General features: G+C 45.9%; 1 protein-coding gene across 1 annotated transcript in view; it reads right to left on the bottom strand.

The window, feature by feature from the left end:
* The window catches only part of hmmr (hyaluronan-mediated motility receptor (RHAMM)), a 54,747-nt gene that overhangs the window by 29,936 nt on the left and 2,261 nt on the right, over positions 1 to 22,550 (bottom strand). Inside the window, exons 2-8 of the mRNA XM_072590379.1 lie at positions 13,174 to 13,272; positions 12,182 to 12,264; positions 10,669 to 10,734; positions 9,064 to 9,252; positions 4,994 to 5,080; positions 1,764 to 1,875; positions 1,451 to 1,516 (exon numbers count right to left, since the gene is read on the bottom strand). Coding sequence (XP_072446480.1) covers positions 1,451 to 1,516; positions 1,764 to 1,875; positions 4,994 to 5,080; positions 9,064 to 9,252; positions 10,669 to 10,734; positions 12,182 to 12,264; positions 13,174 to 13,272 — 702 coding nt within the window. The remainder of the gene's footprint in view (positions 1 to 1,450; positions 1,517 to 1,763; positions 1,876 to 4,993; positions 5,081 to 9,063; positions 9,253 to 10,668; positions 10,735 to 12,181; positions 12,265 to 13,173; positions 13,273 to 22,550) is intronic.

Raw genomic sequence — 22,550 nt, 5'->3', positions numbered from 1 at the left:
TTAGCTACTACATCAATGATCTCCTGTCTATCATGAAGTCAGAAGGGAGGTTGTTCACTGACGACTACACAATGTTCAGCATCATTTGCAACTCCTCAAATACTGAAGCAGTCCATGTTCAAATTTAATTAGACGTGGGCAATATCGAGGCTTGGACTGAAATTGCCAAAGGCCAACCTTCAACAAGAGGGAATCCAATCATCACCACATGACATCAATGGTATTACCATTGCCAAATCCTATTATCAACTTCTTGGAAGTTACCATCAATCCAAGAACTGAACTCTATCTGCCATATATAGATTGTTCTGTTAAAATGCACGTTTTGTTAATGCAAATTCACTATAGCACGTTCGGTGAATTGTGGACACAGTTTCTATGGTGCAAATTTTTAAAGCGTGTATTGGTTATAATGCAATTCTGGCCCATTAGTTTAAATGGTGCTGTTATTACACGATTTTCTTATAACATGCGATTGCATGAGAAAGGAACTACAGGGTTACAGCAGAACTGACTGTAAATACTATGACTACAAGAGCAGGTGAGATGCTAGGAACTCTAGCACATCATCAATTCTTGACAAGTGGTGTGATGCTAATGTCACTGGACTAGTAATTCAGAATCCTTGGCTAATTTTCTCGGGTTATGGATTCAAATCCCACAACAGCAGAAAGTAAAATTCAAATTCATTAAAAGAAAAGGAAGAGTTTGGAATTTTAAAAAAAGCTAGCCTAATGGCAACTATACAACACCTGTCATAAAAACATATCTGGTTCATTCATGTCTTTTTATGAAAAGAAGTCTAGGTTTTTATCTGGTGTGGCCTACATTTGTCCCCAGACCCACAGCTGTGAATGCAAATAAATTCTGGATCAGCCAGCCATGCCAATATTCCATAAACGAATGGAAAAACTCTCCAAAGCCTGTCCACAATTGATGACACCCATGCCTAGCGTGAGATGGAATACTTACAGGAATGCAGCTCCAACAACATTCCAGAAGCTTGACACAATTCAAGTAAAAGTAGCCAGCTTGATTGGCACCAACCATTCAGCTCTTTCACAGCTGACTCTCAATAGCGGCAGTGTACACTGTCTATACTTTCATCAAAGCTCTCTAAATAACAAACAATGACCAGTACTATCTAGAAGGACAAGGGCAGCAGACATTTGGGAACACCACAACCTCCAAGTTTGCATTTAAGTCACTCACCATCCTGACTTGGAAATATATTGCTATTTCTTCAGAATCAGTGGGTCAAAATTCTGGAACTCCCTCCCTAACAGCATCTACCTATTCCAAAAGGCAGTTCACCACCGCCTTTTCCAAGACAAAAAGGGACAGGTGATAAATGCTAGCCCATCCAGCAACACCCACAACCCACTGAATGAATAAACAATATTCTCTGTAAACAAGAATGGTTGAACCAGTAAATTGTCTTGAGTATTACCATGAAATCGATCCATTTCTACCTCCAGGCTTTCGTTATGGGCTTTAGCTTCCTGATGCATCTCCTCTGTTGGAATAATAAAGAGTGCAGTTTATTCCAATCTCAGATAGACATGATGAGCAATTGAGAATACAACATTGGAAGATTGCCAGAGTTCCAGGGTTAACAGTTTGAAACCTAAATTGCTATAAAATGCATACAATGCAAAAGACCCGTACATCCAACAACAATATCATGATTTATAAACTTAAAGAAAAATCATCAAAATTTAGCTAGCTATTTCAATTTCAGCATTTTACTATTGAGAACATACCCAGTGATTCATTTCTTTCTTGCAATGCTGCAGCTGCAGCCTTAGAAGCTTCCAGATCAGCTTGCAGAAGTTTCACTTGACCTTCCAAACTAATCTGAAGATAACTGATCTCCTAGAACATAGAATTTAATCAGATACAAAACAATACGGTAACATTCACAAGGATCACAGATAAAACATAGCCAGCACTGAATTAGGAGAGGAATAGCATGCAAATGTATTTTGCAATTTTGTGATATTCATACACAAGTAACAAATGGCAATACCGACTAGATACCAAGAAAGACTAAAGCAGCAAAAAATGTGTGAAGAGAATCAAATGTACATTTCCCTCAAAGTCACCTACCATTCTGACTTGCAACTATATTGCCATTCTTTCTCAACCATTGGGACAAAATCCTGAAAGGCCCTCCTGACAGAACTGTGGCTATTCCTACACTTGAAACAACTACTGGTTGAAGAAAGCAGCATACCACCAAATTCTGAGGGGCTAATTGGAATGGCCAATAAATGCTAGCTTAGCCAGTGATATCTACATTCCTTTAATGAAGGAAACAAAAATCCAACAGTGAGCACTACCACTTAACCAACCTCTAAATTTAATTATCTTGAAGCAAATTTGGTTGAAAAATACATACATTTGTTAAGTAGTTCTCAAAGAAATATTCAGATTTGGGGCAATAGACGACAAGCAGCATCTACACCATGCAAATGCCAGGTAATAACCATTTCCAGCTAGAAAAAAAACTAACCATCGTCCCTTGCAATTACTGGATCCCCCATTAATATCCCAGGGATTTCCATTGACTATAGATGGAACTGAATCAATCTACCAACCATATAAGTATTGTGGAGACAAGAGCAGACGCAAGTTGGGAATTCTACACTGGGCAACTCACCTCCCAACATCCAAAAATATTTCTATTAAGAAAGATGTAAATGACACTTGCCAAAAGATATATTACTGTTTGAATAATTATTCTAAACTCTCACCCTAATTCCTAGATCAAGTTACTGAAATACCAGGATATTTTACACCACCCATTACAATCATGCAAAAAGACAATGGCATGCCATTAATTCATTAAACAAAAGCTATTACAAGCAGTATGATCTACTATTAGATTAAAAGAAATAGAAAACAATGAAAAGTATTGGAAATGAAGGCACAAACAAAGTGTCTGAATATTTTATATATGAGCTTTAAGGACAAGTGAAATAAATGCTCCATAATATCTGAGGTTAGCATTATATGCCCAGGTAAAACATACCTTCAGGATTTCCTGCTCCTGGGAAATTAGAAAACAAGCTTTACTAAGAAAGATTACAATGTTGGCATGCAAGATTTCAGTGTCCTGAGAGTGGAAAGAGATAGGAGAAAATAGAGTCACTCTCGCAATGCCTCAGCTGTTTTATATCAGAAGTAGCTAACCAGAAAAAATTCAAGCTTAACCACCCTTACTCAGTTACAAGTTAGGGATTGGTGTTACAATTTTCATTCACACACCATCAGTGTGTGCCCTTGAATACTTAATGCAGTGGTGAGGGCAATGTTTAGGTGGTGTAGGAGTGCATGAATGTAAAAGAGGAAAAAAAAGACACAGAGACAGATAGGGGAGGGAGAGAGAGAGAGAGAGAGAGAGAGAGAGAGAATGAAAGCAAGAAAGAAAGAGAAAGGAGGAGAAGTAGGTTGTCTCTACAACTCTGCGTGAACACAAAGGGCAAAATTGGTTTCATTAGCTAATTGTGCTACTTAGCATTTTTTTTTACACCTTATCTTTATTGATAAACTTCTTAAAAAATAGTTAATTTATTACTTTGACTGTTTCCCTGTTCAGGTGAGACTTGAACTCAGGGATCTGAGAGGCTCACTCAGAAAATTAGCATGCTTTCTCCATACTCCAACTTCTATTTCTCAATTTAATGGTTCATGTGGTGTCAGACTTTACCTTTGAAATTTGCTCATTCACCTTTAAAACGGGAACAAAAATGTGATTTCATCACCCAAAACAAAAATTGAGATTTATAAACAACAAGCTAACCAAAGTCAATAAGTACCAACTGTAATAAGAAAACCAAAAATATAAGCCAATATCACAAAAGGATTCAATTATAAGAGGAAAGTTGACTTAGTCCAATTAATTAGGACATTAGTAAGACTACACCTGGAGAATTATATAGAGTTTTTCCTTCAACTGAGTGTACCTTTAGTATCTTACATGGATCCTGGAATGAAACGATAGGCCTCAAGAGGACAGCTCGAGTGGATCAGGTTCAGCATTGACAGATGACATTAAAAATGTCTCAGGGGTAGGTTACGACAGATGATGGAAGGATGTTCCTTTCTGCCAGTTGGGCTGCCTAATATTAGTGAGTCACAGTCTAAGAATGAAAAAGGGCCAGTATTTAAGACTGAGGTGAAAAGAAATTGCTTCATTAAAAAGGATGTGACCTTGGCATTCACTTTTCCATAGATGCTCAGTCGTTGAGGAGGTTCAAGGCATATGATAAAATTTAAGGGATGAAAAAAGTGGAGATATAGCACAAGGTCTAGTTGATTCTTCAGCTGGATGATAGGATAGGTTTTAAAATGGGACGAATTGTCTATTGTGGTTTTTATTTATTTTGCTTGCATGTAAAACAATTTAGGGGCCTGTGTATTTGCAGAAGTCACGAAAACTAGTGCTCACTTACTAAAATAATCTAAAATTCTAACAAGAATGTCACTACCTCAAAGAGCTGGAATATGAATAGATAATTTATTCTCAAACTTGCAGCATTAAATTATATACATTTTACAAAGAAATACAGGATGTGACTTTACTACCAGATTAACTTCCTTGACAATGGTCCTGTCATCTAGCAATAGTGGAAGATATTCGACCTTTGCACATTCTACAATCAACAGCATAGATTCACAGACAGTAACCTTGTCCAGAAGATAGTCCGTTAGCATCTCATGTCTGTTCTGCCATTCAATGACAACCAAAACTGATCTATACCTCAACCACAACTACATACGTAGCTCCAAACTTTTGCAGGAACCTTCCCTACTATAAAATCACTCAGACCTTCAAGGGACTCCAAATGGCAGCAGTTTTTTTTAAAAAACCAGGCCAAGCAGATGGTCGTGGTGGTGGGTTGGCAAGGATGACAATGAAGTTCAGAAGTTTGCCACATATAATAAGACTGCATCATCCCCCAAACTAATTTAGTCAAGCTTCAAATACCTTGTCCTTGGCATCAGTTTTATTCTTTACTTCAATCAATTCCAAGCACAGAGCATTAATTTTCTTCTTAGTACAATCATCAGAAAACTGAAGGAAACAAAAAAACAAATATTATACTCAGAGCACTAATACAGTTTGTCCTTTCGCAAGTTTTGAAAGATTTGTAGCTCAGGTTGAGGTTCAGGATGCACGTTTGCTCACTGAGCTGGAAGTTTTGTCACAATACAAGGTAACATCAGTGACCCTCCAAGTGCTGGAGTTACGTCCCACTTTCTATTTGTGTGTTTAGGTTTCTTTGGGTTGGTGATTTCCAGTTGTTCTTCTCAGAGGGTGGTAGATGGGATTTTTAAAAATGATGGGCGATATGAAATGAGTGATATTTTATTCTTATGATACCATTCTTATTTAATATGGCATTCTGCACCAAAATCAGTACAAGTACCCATTCATGGAGGGCATACTTAACTTGCAGTATTTAAAGAAAAAAAATCAACCTGAAGTATTAATTTTCTCCATTCTGAGGTGCTGCTTGACCTGCAGTATTACCAGCATTTACAGTCCTATAAACATTCCCAAATCAATTTGTTCTAATAAGATAAAATAAGATATATTATGTAATAAATAATAAAAATCCAAAATTAAAATAAACAGATCTGAATGTTACACTGCACATTTAAAAAAACTCTCTCCACTGTTGTCCAGTTCAATGGGACACCAATCAAATAGTTTCATTGTTATCTAATTGTAGTCAGATTATCTCTTGTAATCCAAAAATGTTCAGTTGCTTGACCAATGACTTTCCCTCATAATGGCAGAACTGGGAATGTTCACTGACAATTACACAATATTCAGCAGCATTCGTAACTTCTCAGGTATTGAAGCAATTCATGCTCAAATTCAGCAAGATCTCAATATCCAGATTTGGACTAAGTACTGGCAAATAACAATCATGTCACACAAGTGCCAGGCAATGACCACCTCCAATAAAAAATAATCCAACTTTTGCCCCTTGACATTCAATTACATTACCATTGCTCAATCTCCCATCATAAATCAACCTCTAAAAAGAAATTGACCAGAAACTAGACTAGCCATAAATACAAGAGGATAACAGCCAAGGATCCTGCAGTGAAAAAGTCACCTCCTGACTCCCCAAAGTCTGTCCACTATCAACATGGCATAAATCAGGAGGATACTGTCCATTTAGGAGCATAGGAACATGCATTGGTCATTCAGCCCCTTAAGCTTGTTCCAACATTCAATGAAATCATGATGGAGCTGTAGCTTAACTCCACATGCCTACCTCTGGCCCATATTCCTATAACATTTCTTCACAAGAAAAATTTCAGATCTTAAATGAACAACTAGTCCAGCATTTAGCACTCTCCCATCCTGTACTTGTGTGGCATGATTTGGCTGGATTAGTGCAGTCCCAACAATAGAAGCTTGAAACCAACTTCTTAAATTAGCACCATATCCACAAACATTCACTTGCTTCAGCACTGATATTCAATAGCAGTGTGGACCATCCATAAGATGCACAACAGAAATTTACAAAAGGTTCTTTAAAAAGCACATTCTAAACTCACCACAAAGAACAAGGCAAATACGTGGAAACAACCAACACCTGCAAGTTCCATCCAAGGCACTCACTGTCCTGACTTAGAATGAGATCACTGTTCTTTCAGTGTCACTGTGTCAAAATACTGGAATTTGCCTCCCTAATGGCATTGTGGGTCTATTTACAGCAAATGGACTGCAGCAGTTCAAGGCAATTCACCACTTTATCAAATGCAACCACAGAGTCCAACCAACGATGACCACATCCCACAAGTGAATAAAAAAATTGAAAAAACAAACAATCTTACTGTACTGGACAAACATCAAAAGGAGGGCCAAACCAAAGCTCAAATTTCTTTTATGCAATAAAAGCATGAATGAACTACCAAGAATATAATGAAAGCAACTAGTATACCACGCATATCTCTTCAGTCACATCAAGAGCAAAAATTTAAAAGGATAAGGATTGATTCTGGTATAGGATTGAGTTACTTTCCATCGATTAATTTTAACTTGATCAAGCAAGTTAGGAATTATACTGTATTCTGTTTGAGTAAGGTCAACAAAACAGCTTCAGTGATACCATTTTAGCTTACCTATGGAATTCGTAATCTAAACAGCATATAACAATTATAAAAAAGGCAACCTAATAAAATGATTGAATGAGGAGACAGCAGGAAATGATGTTATTCAAATTAACATTACTTTTAAAGAAACCAAACAGGAATTGGGCATGCATTGTCCAATGATGTGGAGATGTAAGTGTTGAACTGGGGTGGACAAGGTCAGAAGTCACATGACACCAGATTATAGTCCAACAGGTTTATTTGAAATCAGGGGCTTTCAGATTTTGTGATTTCAAATAAACCTGTTGGACTTCTGACCTTAACTAGTCCAAGATTGATTATGAATTGTTGATAATCAACTAGGAGAAAGTGAGCACTGCAGCTACTAGAGATCAGAGTCGAAGAGTGTGATGCTGGAAAAGCACAGCTGGTCAAGCAGCATCCCAGGAGCAAGAGAACCCACCAACTCCCAAAGGTACCTGTACTACACCTCCTCCCACTCTGCCTCCTGTAAAAAAACGTTATCCCTTATTCCCAATTCCTCCACCTCCACCACCCCTGCTTCCAGAAGGACCAATTCCACCACAGAACACACCGGATGGCCTCTTTTTCAAAGGTCATAAATTTCCCTCCCACGTGGCAATGATGCCCTCAAGTGTATCTCGTCTACTACCTGCACCTCCGCCCTCAAACCCCACCCCTTCAACCGCAACAAGGACAAAAACCTTCCACCTCACAAACCTCTGCATACATTGCATTATCCTCTCCAGTTTCCACTACCCACAAACAGGCTCGACCACCAAGAATATATTTCCCTCCCCACCCGTATCTGCATTCCATAAAGACGATTCCCTCAGCGACTCCCTTGTTAGGTCCATGCCCTCCCACCAACCCACCCTCCCCTCCCGACACCTTCTCCTGCCACTGCAAGAATGGGAAACTTGCATCTATACTATCCCCTCACCCCATCCAAGGCCCCAAAGGAGCCTTCCACATCTGTCAGATTTCCTGCACTTCCACACACATCATCTACTGTATTCATTGCTCCTGATGTGGTCTCCTCTACATTGGGGAAACAGGACGCCTACTTACAAAATGCTTCAGAGAACATCTCCAGGACACACGCACCAAACAACCCCACTGGCCTGTGGCCAAACACTTTAACTCCCCCCCCACCCCACCAAGGACATGAAGGTCCTGGGCCTCCTCCACCGCCAAACCCTTACCACCCAATGTCTGGAGGAACAACGCCACATCTTCCATCTTGGGACCCTCCAACCACATGGGATCAATATGGATTTCACCACCTTCCTCATTTTCCCTCCCCCCATCTTATTCCAGATGCAACCTTCCAAAGCGGCACTGCCCCCTTGACCTGGCCACCTTCCTTTCCAACTATCCGCTCCACCCTTCTCTCCAACCGATCACCTTCATCATCTATCTAACACATTCTCAGCTTCCCCACCCACTGCCCCACCCTTTCCCATTTATTTCACAGCCCCCTTGGGCCACTCCCTCATTCCTGATGAAGGGCTTATGCTCAAAACGTCAATTCTTCTGCTTCTCGGGTGCTGCCTGGCCAGCTGTGCTTTTCCAGCACCACATTCTTTGATATCAATTGCTCATACACTAAGCCAATAAGAGTTTAGGATGTCTTTGATCAAAGTTACTTAACAACAATGTGGATAGATAGTAAACAGCTGCTTTTATTAAGCATCATTTCCTTTGCACTTGTTATGGTAAACTTAAACACTATAAGCTTGCAAGATCATATTTGTATCTGGACGAACTCTTGTAACGAAGGACTAGTAAACATTAGATTGGCTCTTTTAAAGTTAGTCTGTAATTGTAATTGATTTAGAATGAAGATAAATGTACCCAAAGTCTTAAACCAGATAATTAGCAGTGTATTCTTAGTCAAGTGCAGATATACTTAACCAATACCTTTGTTTTGAGTAACTCATTGGCTTTGTGGAGATCAGCAAGTTGTCTTTCTAGGGAAGCAATATTTGATGTCAGGGATGTTTTTTCTCTCATAACTGCAGTAAGTTTACTTTCGATCTTCTTCAGCTCCTCTTCTAAGGTCTGAAGTCTTTTGTCCTGTTCTCCACGCTGTTGCAGCAGGCAACGGATCTACAATTGTATATTAATTTTATGTAAATATTTTTCTATATGAAAGGATATTATATAAATGTTAGTCTTCACTACATTTCAGAAAATATTTTTCTACATTTATCATGTACAGATTACAAATGCTCTATCATTGGCTGAAGATATTAAAAACTGAAGGACCAAAGGATAGAAAGGATCTGATGATAATTACAGGAATTTCATACATAGTACTTACTGAATTAAAATTTAATTTTTGAATTAACCATGTCAATGCAGAGGCCCAAGGTCCAAACCTCTTGGAAGAGGGGATCATAGTAAAGTGAGGGGAGAAAAATATCTTAATACTACAACTGGCAAGAGCAAAGATAGTATTGTGAATGGGTTGTTCTAGTTTAGAATAAATTGAAACTTCTTAGTCAGGCTTTTCTCCAACATGAAGGAAACTAAATATCGCCCCATCACATTCAAAGTCATTGCAATCACCCACCAATATCCATTTACAACTGAACGGAACCACCATCTAAGTAATGTAGCTACAAGATCTGATTGGAGGCAAAGAACTTTGCAGCAGGCATACTCATTTTAACTTCAAAAGGCCTGTCTACCTGTAAGAAACAAATCAGGGTTAAGATGGAACACTTTCCATTTGTCTGAAACGGTACAGCTCCAACAATCCTCAAAGGCTAACACCATCCAGATCAAAGCAATCCACCTTGACAAATTAGCAAGCGCACCTGCAAGTTCCCTTCAAAGCCAAATATCACTCTGACATGAAGCTACATCTCAGTTCCTTAGTGTTGCTGGATCAAACGTTAGTGCTTAACAACACTTGGGTATACCTACACCACAATGACTGTGATAGTTCAAGGAAGCAGCTCCTCAAGGTCAACTAGGGATGGGCAATAAATGCTGGTCTTGCCAGCAATGCTGAAGTCCTTTTTTTTAAAAAAAGAACCTTTATCTGTGGCAAGATCAAAAACTCCACCTACTTGAGAAGCACTTGAATACCAGCCTCATTTCTTTCCTCACCCCCAAAAGAGCACCCACAGCTTTTACCTCCTTGGCCAAAAGGTAAATAATTCCATTCAGAGAGAACAACCGGCCCTGGAAAATTGTGAAACCCTCTAAACGCAGTATCAATTGCTTAGACAGCCTCAATCTCTTCTATCCTTGATTAGCACAAAATCTCACCCTTATTCTATGCATCTATGATGTTAACCTTTCACCTCTTTCCTGCTTTATCTGAATATAGTATGTGATCCCTGTGTAACATAAGGGGTTTATTTCCCCCCTGTCTAGTATTGCTATGATATTAACTGCAGGGAATCATCTGAAAGATCAAGGAACACCATCATTTTTGCTGCTACTATTCCTATTTCTGAGTGTTACTTTTTACATAATAGCAAAAATAGATGCCAGTTTTTTTTGTCTACTTGCCTCTTGCTCCAACATTTTCTGCTTTTTAAGCTCCAAAGCAGAAGTCGCATCCTTCTGGGCATTGTTCTAAAGGCAATTCAGACAAGAAACACTCCCATTAAAAATCAACAAAATGTCACATTTAAGAATAATATGAACAGGCACGTCTACAGAAAGTGCTTCGTGGTGGCACAAAATGCTGTCATTACCAGCAATCTTCAGCTTGTAAATGAATTGTGGAAATCAAATTTGTTATGATTCTGAGGTCTGAATTTGATTACAGTAAACAACAGGAGCCTCAGATCAGCCAAGACTAACACTTTGTGCCACGGAAAAAAAAAGAGTCATTCTCTCAAACGGATTTTAAAATATTTGAAACTAAGATGCAGGACTTTACAGAGAGCAGGACAACATTCTGACCGTATTCTCGCCTGGAACAGGCACAGAATTATTTTGTGCATTACAGACCACTACAAGTTACATTACTAAACCTTTGGCTTTCAAGAAAATAAATAATTTTCACCATAGTGAGTTTTGAGAAGATTTGTAACTCAGGTTGAGGTTTTGGATGTAGGTTTGCTCACTGAGCAGGAAGAAAGACACGCACGAGAATTCCTAGAAGTATGGTATTCCAACTGGAACTCTATCAACAAACACATCGAGTTAGATTCTATCTACTACCCCAAGAAAAGGAACAGGAAGTGACACTGCCACAGGAAATAACATCACCAACCCAAAGAAACCCAAACATAAATAGAAAGTAGGAATTTTCAGCATTGCTTCGCCTGAGGCCCACTGAAGATGTTACCTACTAGGGTAACGAAACGTCTGGAAATGAACCTTCCTGCTCAGCGAGCAAACCTACATCCAATTTTCACCATCTTTGATAACCCAGTGATATTTATTCAGTGCCAATCTAACTAGCTGTTAACTGTTGGTACAGGTTTACTTCCCTTTTACTATATCTGTTCTGAGATACTTGACTCGCTGAGCCAAAATAAATAAGAGCTCCTTTGGACAGCAAACTCTCTTTAAACTTCTTTATCATAGGTGTAACCCATACAGCCTGCTCCACAATTCAATAAGAACATGGCAGAATCTGTTCATTTTTCTGTACAGTTTCTTTCCAAGGTAGTATTGTTACTAGTTTTCTAGTCTAGATTTAAGGGACTACTTTTTCACTAGCATAGATTGTCAAGGGCACAAATTAGTAGTACTGGCCTGCACTGACCAATGAACACCTGTGCACAGTGAGAACCAGCTCCACAAGCCAAAATTCATCAAGCCAGCAGAGATGGAGTTACTGATGATGCACAATCCCCAATATAAGCACCTTTAGTACCAGCAAATATGTAAAGCATTCAATAGCAAAAGCGACAATCATTTTTTAAAAATGTTCGCCTTGTCTACAATTATTATGTAAACCTAATCATGTCTACAAGTGTCAAACAGTACTAGAGTTGAAATCTACACCATTCAGAACCAAATAATTTTTAAAAATGCATTTTTAAATAATTTAACTAGTTTTACTAACTGCTCCAAAGTTGAGATTCTTCCGTGAACTTGGTGATATCAGACCCTTCTCAGTTTCAACAACTACCTGAGGGTTTCCTGTATCTGAAAGAGAAAAATATTTCTGGAGGAATACTGCATTGCACATCCACTATATCAGCAAGTTTTGGCAACATAGACTACAAAAATATTTTTTCAATTTAACAATTGTCAACAATTTATCACTCATTCCTCACCCCCAGTATACTCTCAGCTGCCTACCGGGACTGAATAGGGAGGACACACCTCAACTCTCACATCAGTCCAGCTCACACATCACAGTTCCATACTTGTCTCGACACCAACCTGACCACTGATACATTTTTTTAAGGACGTTTAGATTTAAGAAAGCAAAGGAGATCTATTAGCAGCTTATCTGTGATAATCAATACTTGTTAATTATACCAATTGCTTTGGCATGGCAAATCAACATTACTGCTATGGTATTCATACAGAATTTAATTGTATAAGAACATATCAGGTTGCATTCCTACTTTAAATTACTACATACATTTCTGGAATTGCAGAATTCTATATAGTACTCTGCAATTATTTTGAATATAGTTGCAGTTATTAAGAATCACCATAACAGCAGCATGTGAAATGAAAATCATTTAGATTCACTCATGGTCAAAACAACATAGTTGACAGTGAAATGAAAATATACAGAGCCTGCTGTATCACATACTTGATTAGAAGCTTTCTGCTGATGTGATTGCTGTCATTAAGTAATGATTTTTATAGTGAGTTAGGTATTGTATTTGATTTAGGCTAGCTATAAACAAAGTTCTATTTCCACTATGTGTTTATCACCTATCTTAGTGGGATCATTCCAGCTATTGCTAGAGCAGTTATCATTAACACCCCACTGTTCCTATGTTTAAGGGAGCAAGTTTCAAATTTTAAGTGATTACAGAACAATGACCACTCCCCTACAACAGAAAAAGCCTTAACTCTCAGAAAGAGTACACCTACCTTTTTGCTTTTTAAATCTGTGCGCTTTTTCAAAAGATACAGGACCCTTGGAACCCTCCACCTCTTTAATATCATAATGACCTGGTGCAGGGGCACAGCCTAAAACAGGAAGGCAATTCAACAATGACAGAAATGAGTGCGTTTTTACAACTGTAAAGTCATTTAAAGTCAGCACTATTATAGTGCAGAAATATTTTCATTTTTAAACAAGACAGATTAGACTACAGATGAAGTGTTGCCTGCAGCACCAGTCACAGGATTATAGGTCACAGACCTGGAAAGGCAACGCCATATGTGATGAAATCCTCCTGTTGTATCCATGTACTCAGCACAACAGAACTCACAGTTGTTAGCTGGTGTTTACGTTCATTTCTACCCAGCCACAGCAGTAGCACTTATTGCGAGGTTTTAAACAGGTCAGGAACATATACAAAAAAAAGGCAGGAGGAAAAACCCATCACATCAGACTTTAAAAAAGAACAGCTTATAGGAGAAAGAGAGACAAACTCCATTGCAGCTGTGTGGCAGTTAGCTGTACTTCTGGGAAGGCAGCCGAACAAAAGATTCTGTGTATAGGAGCAGCTGAATAGCTCAGGTGCTATCAGGACTAAGGAATCTGAAGCAGTTGTAAGCAGGTTAGCTGTTAGTTCAAGAGACAAAAACCAAAGGTCAGCAAACTGTGAGACAGAGAGAGAGAGATGTCTACTCCATGTTAGTAGTGCTTATTTCTAACTGTACTACAGTGAATACGTCAAGTTGGGGACCCAGCAGTTATATAGCTCTGTGTAGCTTGGGTTCAGTGAAGTCCTAAAGAGAACAAAATCCCACGCAGGCATGAGGTGTAATTGCTGATTGGGGAACTGAACTACACGGAGTCTGTTCAGGAAACTCAGGCAAATGCTGGTGATAAGTTGGAGTGGTGCTGGAGGACAGATTTGGAGCAAAAGAAATCATGGACCCAGGACAGGAGAATGATCAATAGGAGCCGTCTTTGAGACAGAATGGTTTTTAAGACAGAATTTCAGGCTAGATCAGTTTTGATTACACTGGCAACTTGATGTGTGTGGGGGTGTTTCACCACAATTCATTTACATCTTTTTTACCACATATTAATTATGGGTATTAAGAACTAAATTCGGTGTGTGTTACAGATGGTATGACTTTACTCACTTGTGTAATAACATTGTTATTCGTTCATAACCATGGAATCTTGTGGTTTTGTTCTCTTAAGAAGTTCCCTGCATGTCAGCCTTTGTAAAGTTTTAACAGAAAGGTTTTTGGTTCCTAACTAGATCATAACAATTTGATGTCTCAACCAGGATCATAAAATTGGCAGTTAGGTTTAGGATCATAACATGATTTGGGGGCTGTTCCAGGATCATAAGATAAAAGGAATTTATACAATGTACATCAAATGCTGTCACCCGTCTCCTGATCACAATCCCATGCACTGTGCCAAATAAATTAACTATTCATCCCTTGTACTTCCAGAAGACACCAGCCAAGTGCTACTATTTTTGGCAAATGGCCAGAAAATATTGTTGTGCGCAAGTACTAAGTAATCATCAACTCCAAAATAATCCCCAACTGTCTACTGCCTGTAAGAGTTCCACCTATTTATCTTTTAGACTATGGACTGAAAATGAGAAAACATGCACACTGCTTTAAAATGGCAGAAATGTACAATGAGTTATTTGCAGCTTTGGAAAAACAAGTGAAGCTGACCGATACATGTGCTACAACGTTACTTTTAGGAACACTAGATAAAGCAGTGCTACCAATGTGTTCAAGGCAACTCTGCCCAGACAATCGTTTAGTTGATTTTTCAATTGACATAATTTATGATAGATAAATTATGCAAGCGCATGTGCGAGCGAGAGCGAGGACGAGAGAGTGTGAGGGCACGCGAGAGAGAACTGGCAAGAGTGCACGAGAGCGCGAGCGAGAGAGAGAGCAAGCGAGAGAGCGCGCGCGAGAGAGAGAGCAAGCGAGAGAGCGCGCGCGAGAGAGAGAGCAAGCAAGAGAGCGCGCGAGGGAGAGCGAGAGCGCGCGAGGGAGAGCGAGAGCGCGCGAGGGAGAGCGAGAGCGCGCGAGGGAGAGCGAGAGCGCGCGAGGGAGAGCGAGAGCGCGCGAGGGAGAGCGAGAGCGCGCGAGGGAGAGCGAGAGCGCGCGAGGGAGAGCGAGAGCGCGCGAGGGAGAGCGAGAGCGCGCGAGGGAGAGCGAGAGCGCGCGAGGGAGAGAGCGAGAGAGCAAGCGAGGGAAAACGAGAGCGCAAGAGAGAGAGAGAGGGGGAGCGAGAGAGAGGGGGAGCGAGAGAGAGAGAGAGGGGGAGTGAGAGAGAGAGAGGGGGAGCGAGAGAGAGAGGGGGGAGCGAGAGAGAGGGGGGGGAGCGAGAGAGAGAGGGGGGAGCGAGAGAGAGGGGGGGGAGCGAGAGAGAGGGGGGGGAGCGAGAGAGAGGGGGGGGAGCGAGAGAGAGGGGGGGGAGCGAGAGAGAGGGGGGGGAGCGAGAGAGAGGGGGGGTAGCGAGAGAGCCGGGGGGAGCGAGAGAGAGAGGGGGGAGCGAGAGAGAGAGGGGGGAGCGAGAGAGAGAGAGAGGGGGGAGCGAAAGAGAGGGAGGACGAGAGCGCGCGCCGAGAAGCGGGGCGAGAGCGCGCCAGAGTGAGAGGGCGAGAGCGAGAGAGCGGGCGAGAGAGGGTGAGGGCGAGAGAGGGGGGGCGAGAGAGGGGGGGTCGAGAGAGGGAGTGCGAGAGAGGGGGGACAAGAGAGAGAGCGGGCGAGAGCGAGAGAGAGGGCGGGAGCGCGCGGGCGAGAGGGAGGGCGGGCGAGAGGGAGGGCGGGCGAGAGGGAGGGAGGGCGGGCGAGAGGGAGGGAGGGCGGGCGAGAGGGAGGGAGGGCGGGCGGGCGGGGGCGAGAGGGAGGGCGGGCGGGCGGGGGCGAGAGGGAGGGCGGGCGGGCGGGGGCGAGAGGGAGGGCGGGCGGGCGGGGGCGAGAGGGAGGGAGGGCGGGCGGGCGGGGGCGAGAGGGAGGGCGGGCGGGCGGGCGGGGGCGAGAGGGAGGGCGGGCGGGCGGGCGGGGGCGAGAGGGAGGGCGGGCGGGCGGGGGCGAGAGGGAGGGCGGGCGGGCGGGGGCGAGAGGGAGGGCGGGCGGGCGGGGGCGAGAGGGAGGGCGGGAGGGCGGGCGGGCGGGGGCGAGAGGGAGGGAGGGCGGGCGGGCGGGGGCGAGAGGGAGGGAGGGCGGGCGGGCGGGGGCGAGAGGGAGGGAGGGCGGGCGGGCGGGGGCGAGAGGGAGGGAGGGCGGGCGGGCGGGGGCGAGAGGGAGGGAGGGCGGGCGGGGTCGAGAGGGAGGGAGGGCGGGCGGGGGCGAGAGGGAGGGAGGGAGGGCGGGCGGGGGCGAGAGGGAGGGAGGGCGGGCGGGCGGGGGCGAGAGGGAGGGAGGGCGGGCGGGCGGGGGCGAGAGGGAGGGCGGGCGGGCGGGGGCGAGAGGGCGGGCGGGCGGGCGGGGGCGAGAGGGCGGGCGGGGGCGAGAGGGAGGGCGGGGGCGAGAGGGAGGGCACGCGAGCGAGAGGGAGGGCACGCGAGCGAGCGGGCGAGGGCGGGCACGCGAGCGAGCGGGCGAGGGCGGGCACGCGAGCGAGCGGGCGAGGGCGGGCACGCGAGCGAGCGGGCGAGGGCGGGCACGCGAGCGAGCGGGCGAGGGCGGGCACGCGAGCGAGCGGGCGAGGGCGGGCACGCGAGCGAGCGGGCGAGGGCGGGCACGCGAGCGAGCGGGCGAGGGCGGGCACGCGAGCGAGCGGGCGAGGGCGAGCGAGCGGGCGAGGGCGGGCACGCGAGCGAGCGGGCGAGGGCGGGCACGCGAGCGAGCGGGCGAGGGCGGGCACGCGAGCGAGCGGGCGAGGGCGGGCACGCGAGCGAGCGGGCGAGGGCGGGCACGCGGGCGAGGGCGGGCACGCGAGCGAGGGCGGGCACGCGAGCGAGGGCGGGCACGCGGGCGAGGGCGGGCACGCGAGCGAGCGGGCGAGGGCGGGCACGCGAGCGAGCGGGCGAGGGCGGGCACGCGAGCGAGCGGGCGAGGGCGGGCACGCGAGCGGGCGGGCGAGGGCGGGCACGCGAGCGGGCGAGGGCGGGCACGCGAGCGGGCGAGAGCGGGCACGCGAGCGAGCGGGCGAGGGCGGGCACGCGAGCGAGCGGGCGAGGGCGGGCACGCGAGCGAGCGGGCGAGGGCGGGCACGCGAGCGAGCGGGCGAGGGCGGGCACGCGAGCGAGCGGGCGAGGGCGGGCACGCGAGCGAGCGGGCGAGGGCGGGCACGCGAGCGAGCGGGCGAGGGCGGGCACGCGAGCGAGCGGGCGAGGGCGGGCACGCGAGCGAGCGGGCGAGGGCGGGCACGCGAGCGAGCGGGCGAGGGCGGGCACGCGAGCGAGCGGGCGAGGGCGGGCACGCGAGCGAGCGGGCGAGGGCGGGCACGCGAGCGAGCGGGCGAGGGCGGGCACGCGAGCGAGCGGGCGAGGGCGGGCACGCGAGCGAGCGGGCGAGGGCGGGCACGCGAGCGAGGGGGCGAGGGCGGGCGAGGGCGCGGGCGAGGGCGAGGGCGCGGGCGAGGGCGAGGGCGAGAGCGGGCGAGGGCGCGCGCGAGAGCGGGCGAGGGCGAGGGCGAGAGCGGGCGAGGGCGAGGGCGAGGGCGCGCGCGAGCGAGGGCTCGCGCGAGAGCGGGCGAGGGCGCGACGAGAGCGGGCGAGGGCGAGGGCGAGGGCGCGCGCGAGAGCGAGATAGGGCGAGGGCGCACGCGAGGGCGAGGGCACGAGGGCGAGCACGAGCGGGCGAGGGCGAGGGAGCGCGCGCGCGAGCGGGCGAGAGCGAGTGGGCGAGAGCGAGGGCGCGCGCGCGAGAGCGGGCGAGGGCGAGGGCGCGCGCGCGAGAGCGGGCGAGGGCGAGGGCGCGCGCGCGAGAGCGGGCGAGGGAGAGGGCGCGCGCGCGAGAGCGGGCGAGGGAGAGGGCGCGCGCGCGAGAGCGGGCGAGGGAGAGGGCGCGCGCGCGAGAGCGGGCGAGGGAGAGGGCGCGCGCGCGAGAGCGGGCGAGGGAGAGGGCGCGCGCGCGAGAGCGGGCGAGGGAGAGGGCGCGCGCGCGAGAGCGGGCGAGGGAGAGGGCGCGCGCGCGAGAGCGGGCGAGGGAGAGGGCGCGCGCGCGAGAGCGGGCGAGGGAGAGGGCGCGCGCGCGAGAGCGGGCGAGGGAGAGGGCGCGCGCGCGCGAGAGCGGGCGAGGGAGAGGGCGCGCGCGCGCGAGAGCGGCCGAGGGAGAGGGCGCGCGCGCGAGAGCGGCCGAGGGAGAGGGCGCGCGCGCGAGAGCGGGCGAGGGAGAGGGCGCGCGCGCGAGAGCGGGCGAGGGAGAGGGCGCGCGCGCGAGAGCGGCCGAGGGAGAGGTCGCGCGCGCGAGAGCGGCCGAGGGAGAGGGCGCGCGCGCGAGAGCGGCCGAGGGAGAGGGCGCGCGCGAGAGAGCTGGCAAGAGCAGGCACGCGGGCGGGCGGGTGAGAGCGGGCACGCGCGAGAGAGAGAGAGAGAGAGACAGGACGAGCGAGAGAGAGAGAGGCAGGACGAGAGAGAGAGAGAGCGAGAGAGAGAGAGACAGGACGAGAGAGAGAGGCAGGACGAGAGAGAGAGAGAGAGAGGCACGATCAGGCAACCTCAGAGATGTAGGGCATCTGCCCCAGATGTCTTTCAAGCTGAATTCTATAAAGAATTTACAGGAATATTGGCTGGTCCACTTATGGACATGTATAACTATGTATACAGTCAGGGCTGTCTCCCGCCTTTGTTGAAAGGGGCAAATATCTCTCTTACCCTTAAAAAAAGGAAAGGACCCAGAAGATTGCGCGTTATACAGACCAATATCCTTGCTAAATGTAGATTGTAAAATCCTTTCTAAAACGTTAGCATTGAGACTAGAAAGGGTATTGCCACATATCATAAAAGGAGGATCAGACGGGGTTTATTCAGGGCCGTAGATCATCCAATAATATTAGACGGGTTTTGAATGTGATTCAAGCCTGCCATCAGGGAAAGACACCAATAGTAGTCTCATTAGACGCGGAAAAGGCACTTGATAGGGTTGAATGGTCATTTGTTTTACACATTGGAAAGGTTTGGCGTTGGAAAGGTGTTTACCAAATAGGTCTCAACATTCTATAGTGATCCCAAAGCAGTTGTGGTTACCAATGGATTAGGTTCGAATAGCTTCAGTGTGGATAGGGGCTGCTGTCAGGGATGTCCTTTCTCGCCATTGTTATTTACGCTAATAATTGAACCACTAGCAGAAGCTATACAGGCTGATCCTAATATAACGGCCCTGAGGATTGATACGGGTAAACATAAAATTACCTTTTATGCAGATGATGTTCTTCTATTCCTCAGTAATCCCCTGATGTCCGTACCTCGCTTAATCCAAGTTATTAATACATTTAGTGCATTCTCAGGCTATAAAATTAATTTCTCAAAATCAGAGGCTATGCCAATGGGTGGTCTTGCTATGATACCCCCACTTAGTGGACAGATCCCACTTTCCCTTTCGGTGGGTCCTGGAGAGTTTCTTATATTTAGGCATTTTTATTGCCCCAGTATTTGGTCAGTTATACAAGGCCAACTTTGTGCATTTACTGCAAAAGGATAAGGCAGGACCTCCAGCAATGGGGAGACCTTCCAATTTCCTGGCTGGATAGAATAGCACTAATTAAAATGAATGTCCTGCCCAGTCTCCTATACCCTATGAGAATGCTGCCGATGCTGGCACTACGTTAGTTATATGGTTGGTTGGGCTCCTTTATCTGGAATCATAGACGGCCCCTCATTAAGCTGAAGAAGCTACAGCTTCCACAGGCAAGGGGAGGATTGGACTTCCCAGATTTTAGGAAATATCAGTTAATTTCCCTATTAAGTTACATAGCTGATTGATTGCAGGTCAGACAAGACCCAATCTGGCTGGACATAGAGGCTTCTCAAGTAAAATGCCCACTTATTAACCTTTTATTTTCAGACAAGAGGAAAATCGTTACGGATCACTGTAAAAACCCTATATTACTAAACGCAATTAAAGCTTGGAATATAATGCGGCAAAATGAGGGCAACTCGCATAAAACATCCCCCTATGCTCCGATAGTGGGAGCATGGGGATTTCAACCGGGGGTTACAGGTGCCACTTTTAAACTCTGGAGATCTAGGGGTATCTCATGTTTAGGGGACCTAGTTAAAGAAGGGGTCCTGATGTCTTTTGAACAGCTGCGTCAGAAATTTGGATTACCTAATGGAGACCTCTTTCGATACTTCCAAATTCGAGATTATATACAGAAGACGACTATGTTATTAGATAGTCTTCATAAATCAGATAATGTAGAGTGCTACGACCAATGGGGGTACCTTCCATCAGTACTATTTATAATTTATTATATGATGAAGTATCGGGAGATATGGACAATCTGCTTAAAACATGGGATCAGGATTTGGGACTAGAAATCTCTATAGAAACGTGGAATGATATTTGGGAAAACGCCAGAAGAATCACCATCTGCAACAGAACACAGGATATCCAGCTGAAGATACTTCATAGGGCCTATTTAGCACCGGATCGATTGGCAAAACTTAAAGGCAGGAGCATCTCCAATGTGTCCCAAATGTAAAATAGAGGTGGGCACTCTTGTACATTGCCTATGGACCAGTCATAAGATCCGTAGATACTGGACTAAAGTAGCAAATACCCTGACAGAAACTTTAGGAACAGAAATTAAAGTGGACCCTGTATCTCTCCTTTTGGGCTTTTCGAACTTACCCTCCCTGGATATGCACGGGAAGAGATTATTTTCTATTCTCTCTTTCTGTGCAAGGAAAAGTATTTTGGTAAACTGGGTAGCTGAGGGCCCCTCTGGATTTTCAAATTGGCACAGATTAATTATGGAATGTATTCCCCTTGACTTCTTTACAAATATGGTGCACCGAAAGATAGAATTATTTCATAATTCAAGAAGGGCTGCCATATTTTATATAAATACAGATATTTTGGCTATCCTAACAAGGGCTTTTATTTAATTGAGATTGCGAACCTGGTCTGGTCCGGGGCCCCTTGGGAGAGTAATCCCGCACGAATATGGGTTTTGTTACATTTGATGTTAACACATTCCGAGCGTGTATTTCACTATCCAATTTCTGTGTTTTCCTCTTTTTTTGCCTCTTATTTGAATAATGTAAGAGACTTAATTATACACTCTGGTTAGTTGTAGGTTAGATTAGTAGTGAGTTGAGTTTTGTTTTTTTTCTCTTGGTATTTTTCTTTTGTTAAATTGTGGTTATTATTATTTATTTAAGATTTAATTGTATATAAATGTTTGTACTTGAGTTTTGTTTATTTTTGTAAAAATGTTAAATTTCCAATAAAAATATCTATATATAAAAAAAAGTGTTTGTTGATAGAATTCCAGTTGGAATGCCATGCTTCTAGGAATTCTCGTGAGTGTCTCTGTTTGGCTTATCCTAGGATGGATATGTTGTCCCAGTCAAAGTGGCGTTCTTCTTCATCTGTATGCAAGGATATTATACAGATACTGTATACCTATACACTGGATTCAAAAAGAACACGCACCCAAATGAACACAGTCCGCCAATTTCTCAGCAACAAACCCAACAAACAGACAAAACATGTTCCAGAAACCCTAGCCACTCTCCTCTACATTAAAGACATCTCGGAAATGACTGCCAGACTACTCAGACCACTTGGCATCATGGTAGTTCACAAACCCACCAACAGCAGCTAATGAAAGAGCCTATACAAACAAACAAAACTAATGTCATTTACAAAGAACTGCAACAAACACAACTTTGGACATACTGGCAGAAAACTGGCCACCAGGATGTATGAACAACTAGCCACAAAAAGACATGGCCCACTCTCGCAAGTATCCTTACATACAGATGTGGACGGATACCACTTCGACTGGGACAACACATCTACCCTAGGATAAGCCAAACAGAGGCACGCACGAGAATTCCTAGAAACATAGCATTCCAACCAGAACTCTATAAACAAACCCATTGACTTGGATCCTGTTTACTACCAGAGAAAAAAGAACAGGAAATGATGTCATCAACCCAAGGAAACTTAAACACATAAATAGAAAGTGGGCCATGCCACCAACACTTCATCCAGAGGCTCACTGATAATGTTACCGAGTATGGTGACTAAACATCTGGAAATGAACCTTCCAGTTCAGCGAGCAAACCAAATCCAGCTGTTCTGTGTGTCTGGTTGTCAGAAGGTGAAAAACGTCACAGTCGAGGGTAAAGCAGATGAGTAGCAGGATAGAGTTTGGAAGATGTTTGTGTTGAGTACTGATGCTGTTGCTG

The sequence above is a fragment of the Chiloscyllium punctatum genome, chromosome 20 (genome assembly GCF_047496795.1).
Source record: "Chiloscyllium punctatum isolate Juve2018m chromosome 20, sChiPun1.3, whole genome shotgun sequence".
In the NCBI taxonomy this organism is placed as follows: Eukaryota; Metazoa; Chordata; class Chondrichthyes; order Orectolobiformes; family Hemiscylliidae; genus Chiloscyllium; species Chiloscyllium punctatum.
This window is presented reverse-complemented; position numbering and strand designations above follow the sequence as displayed.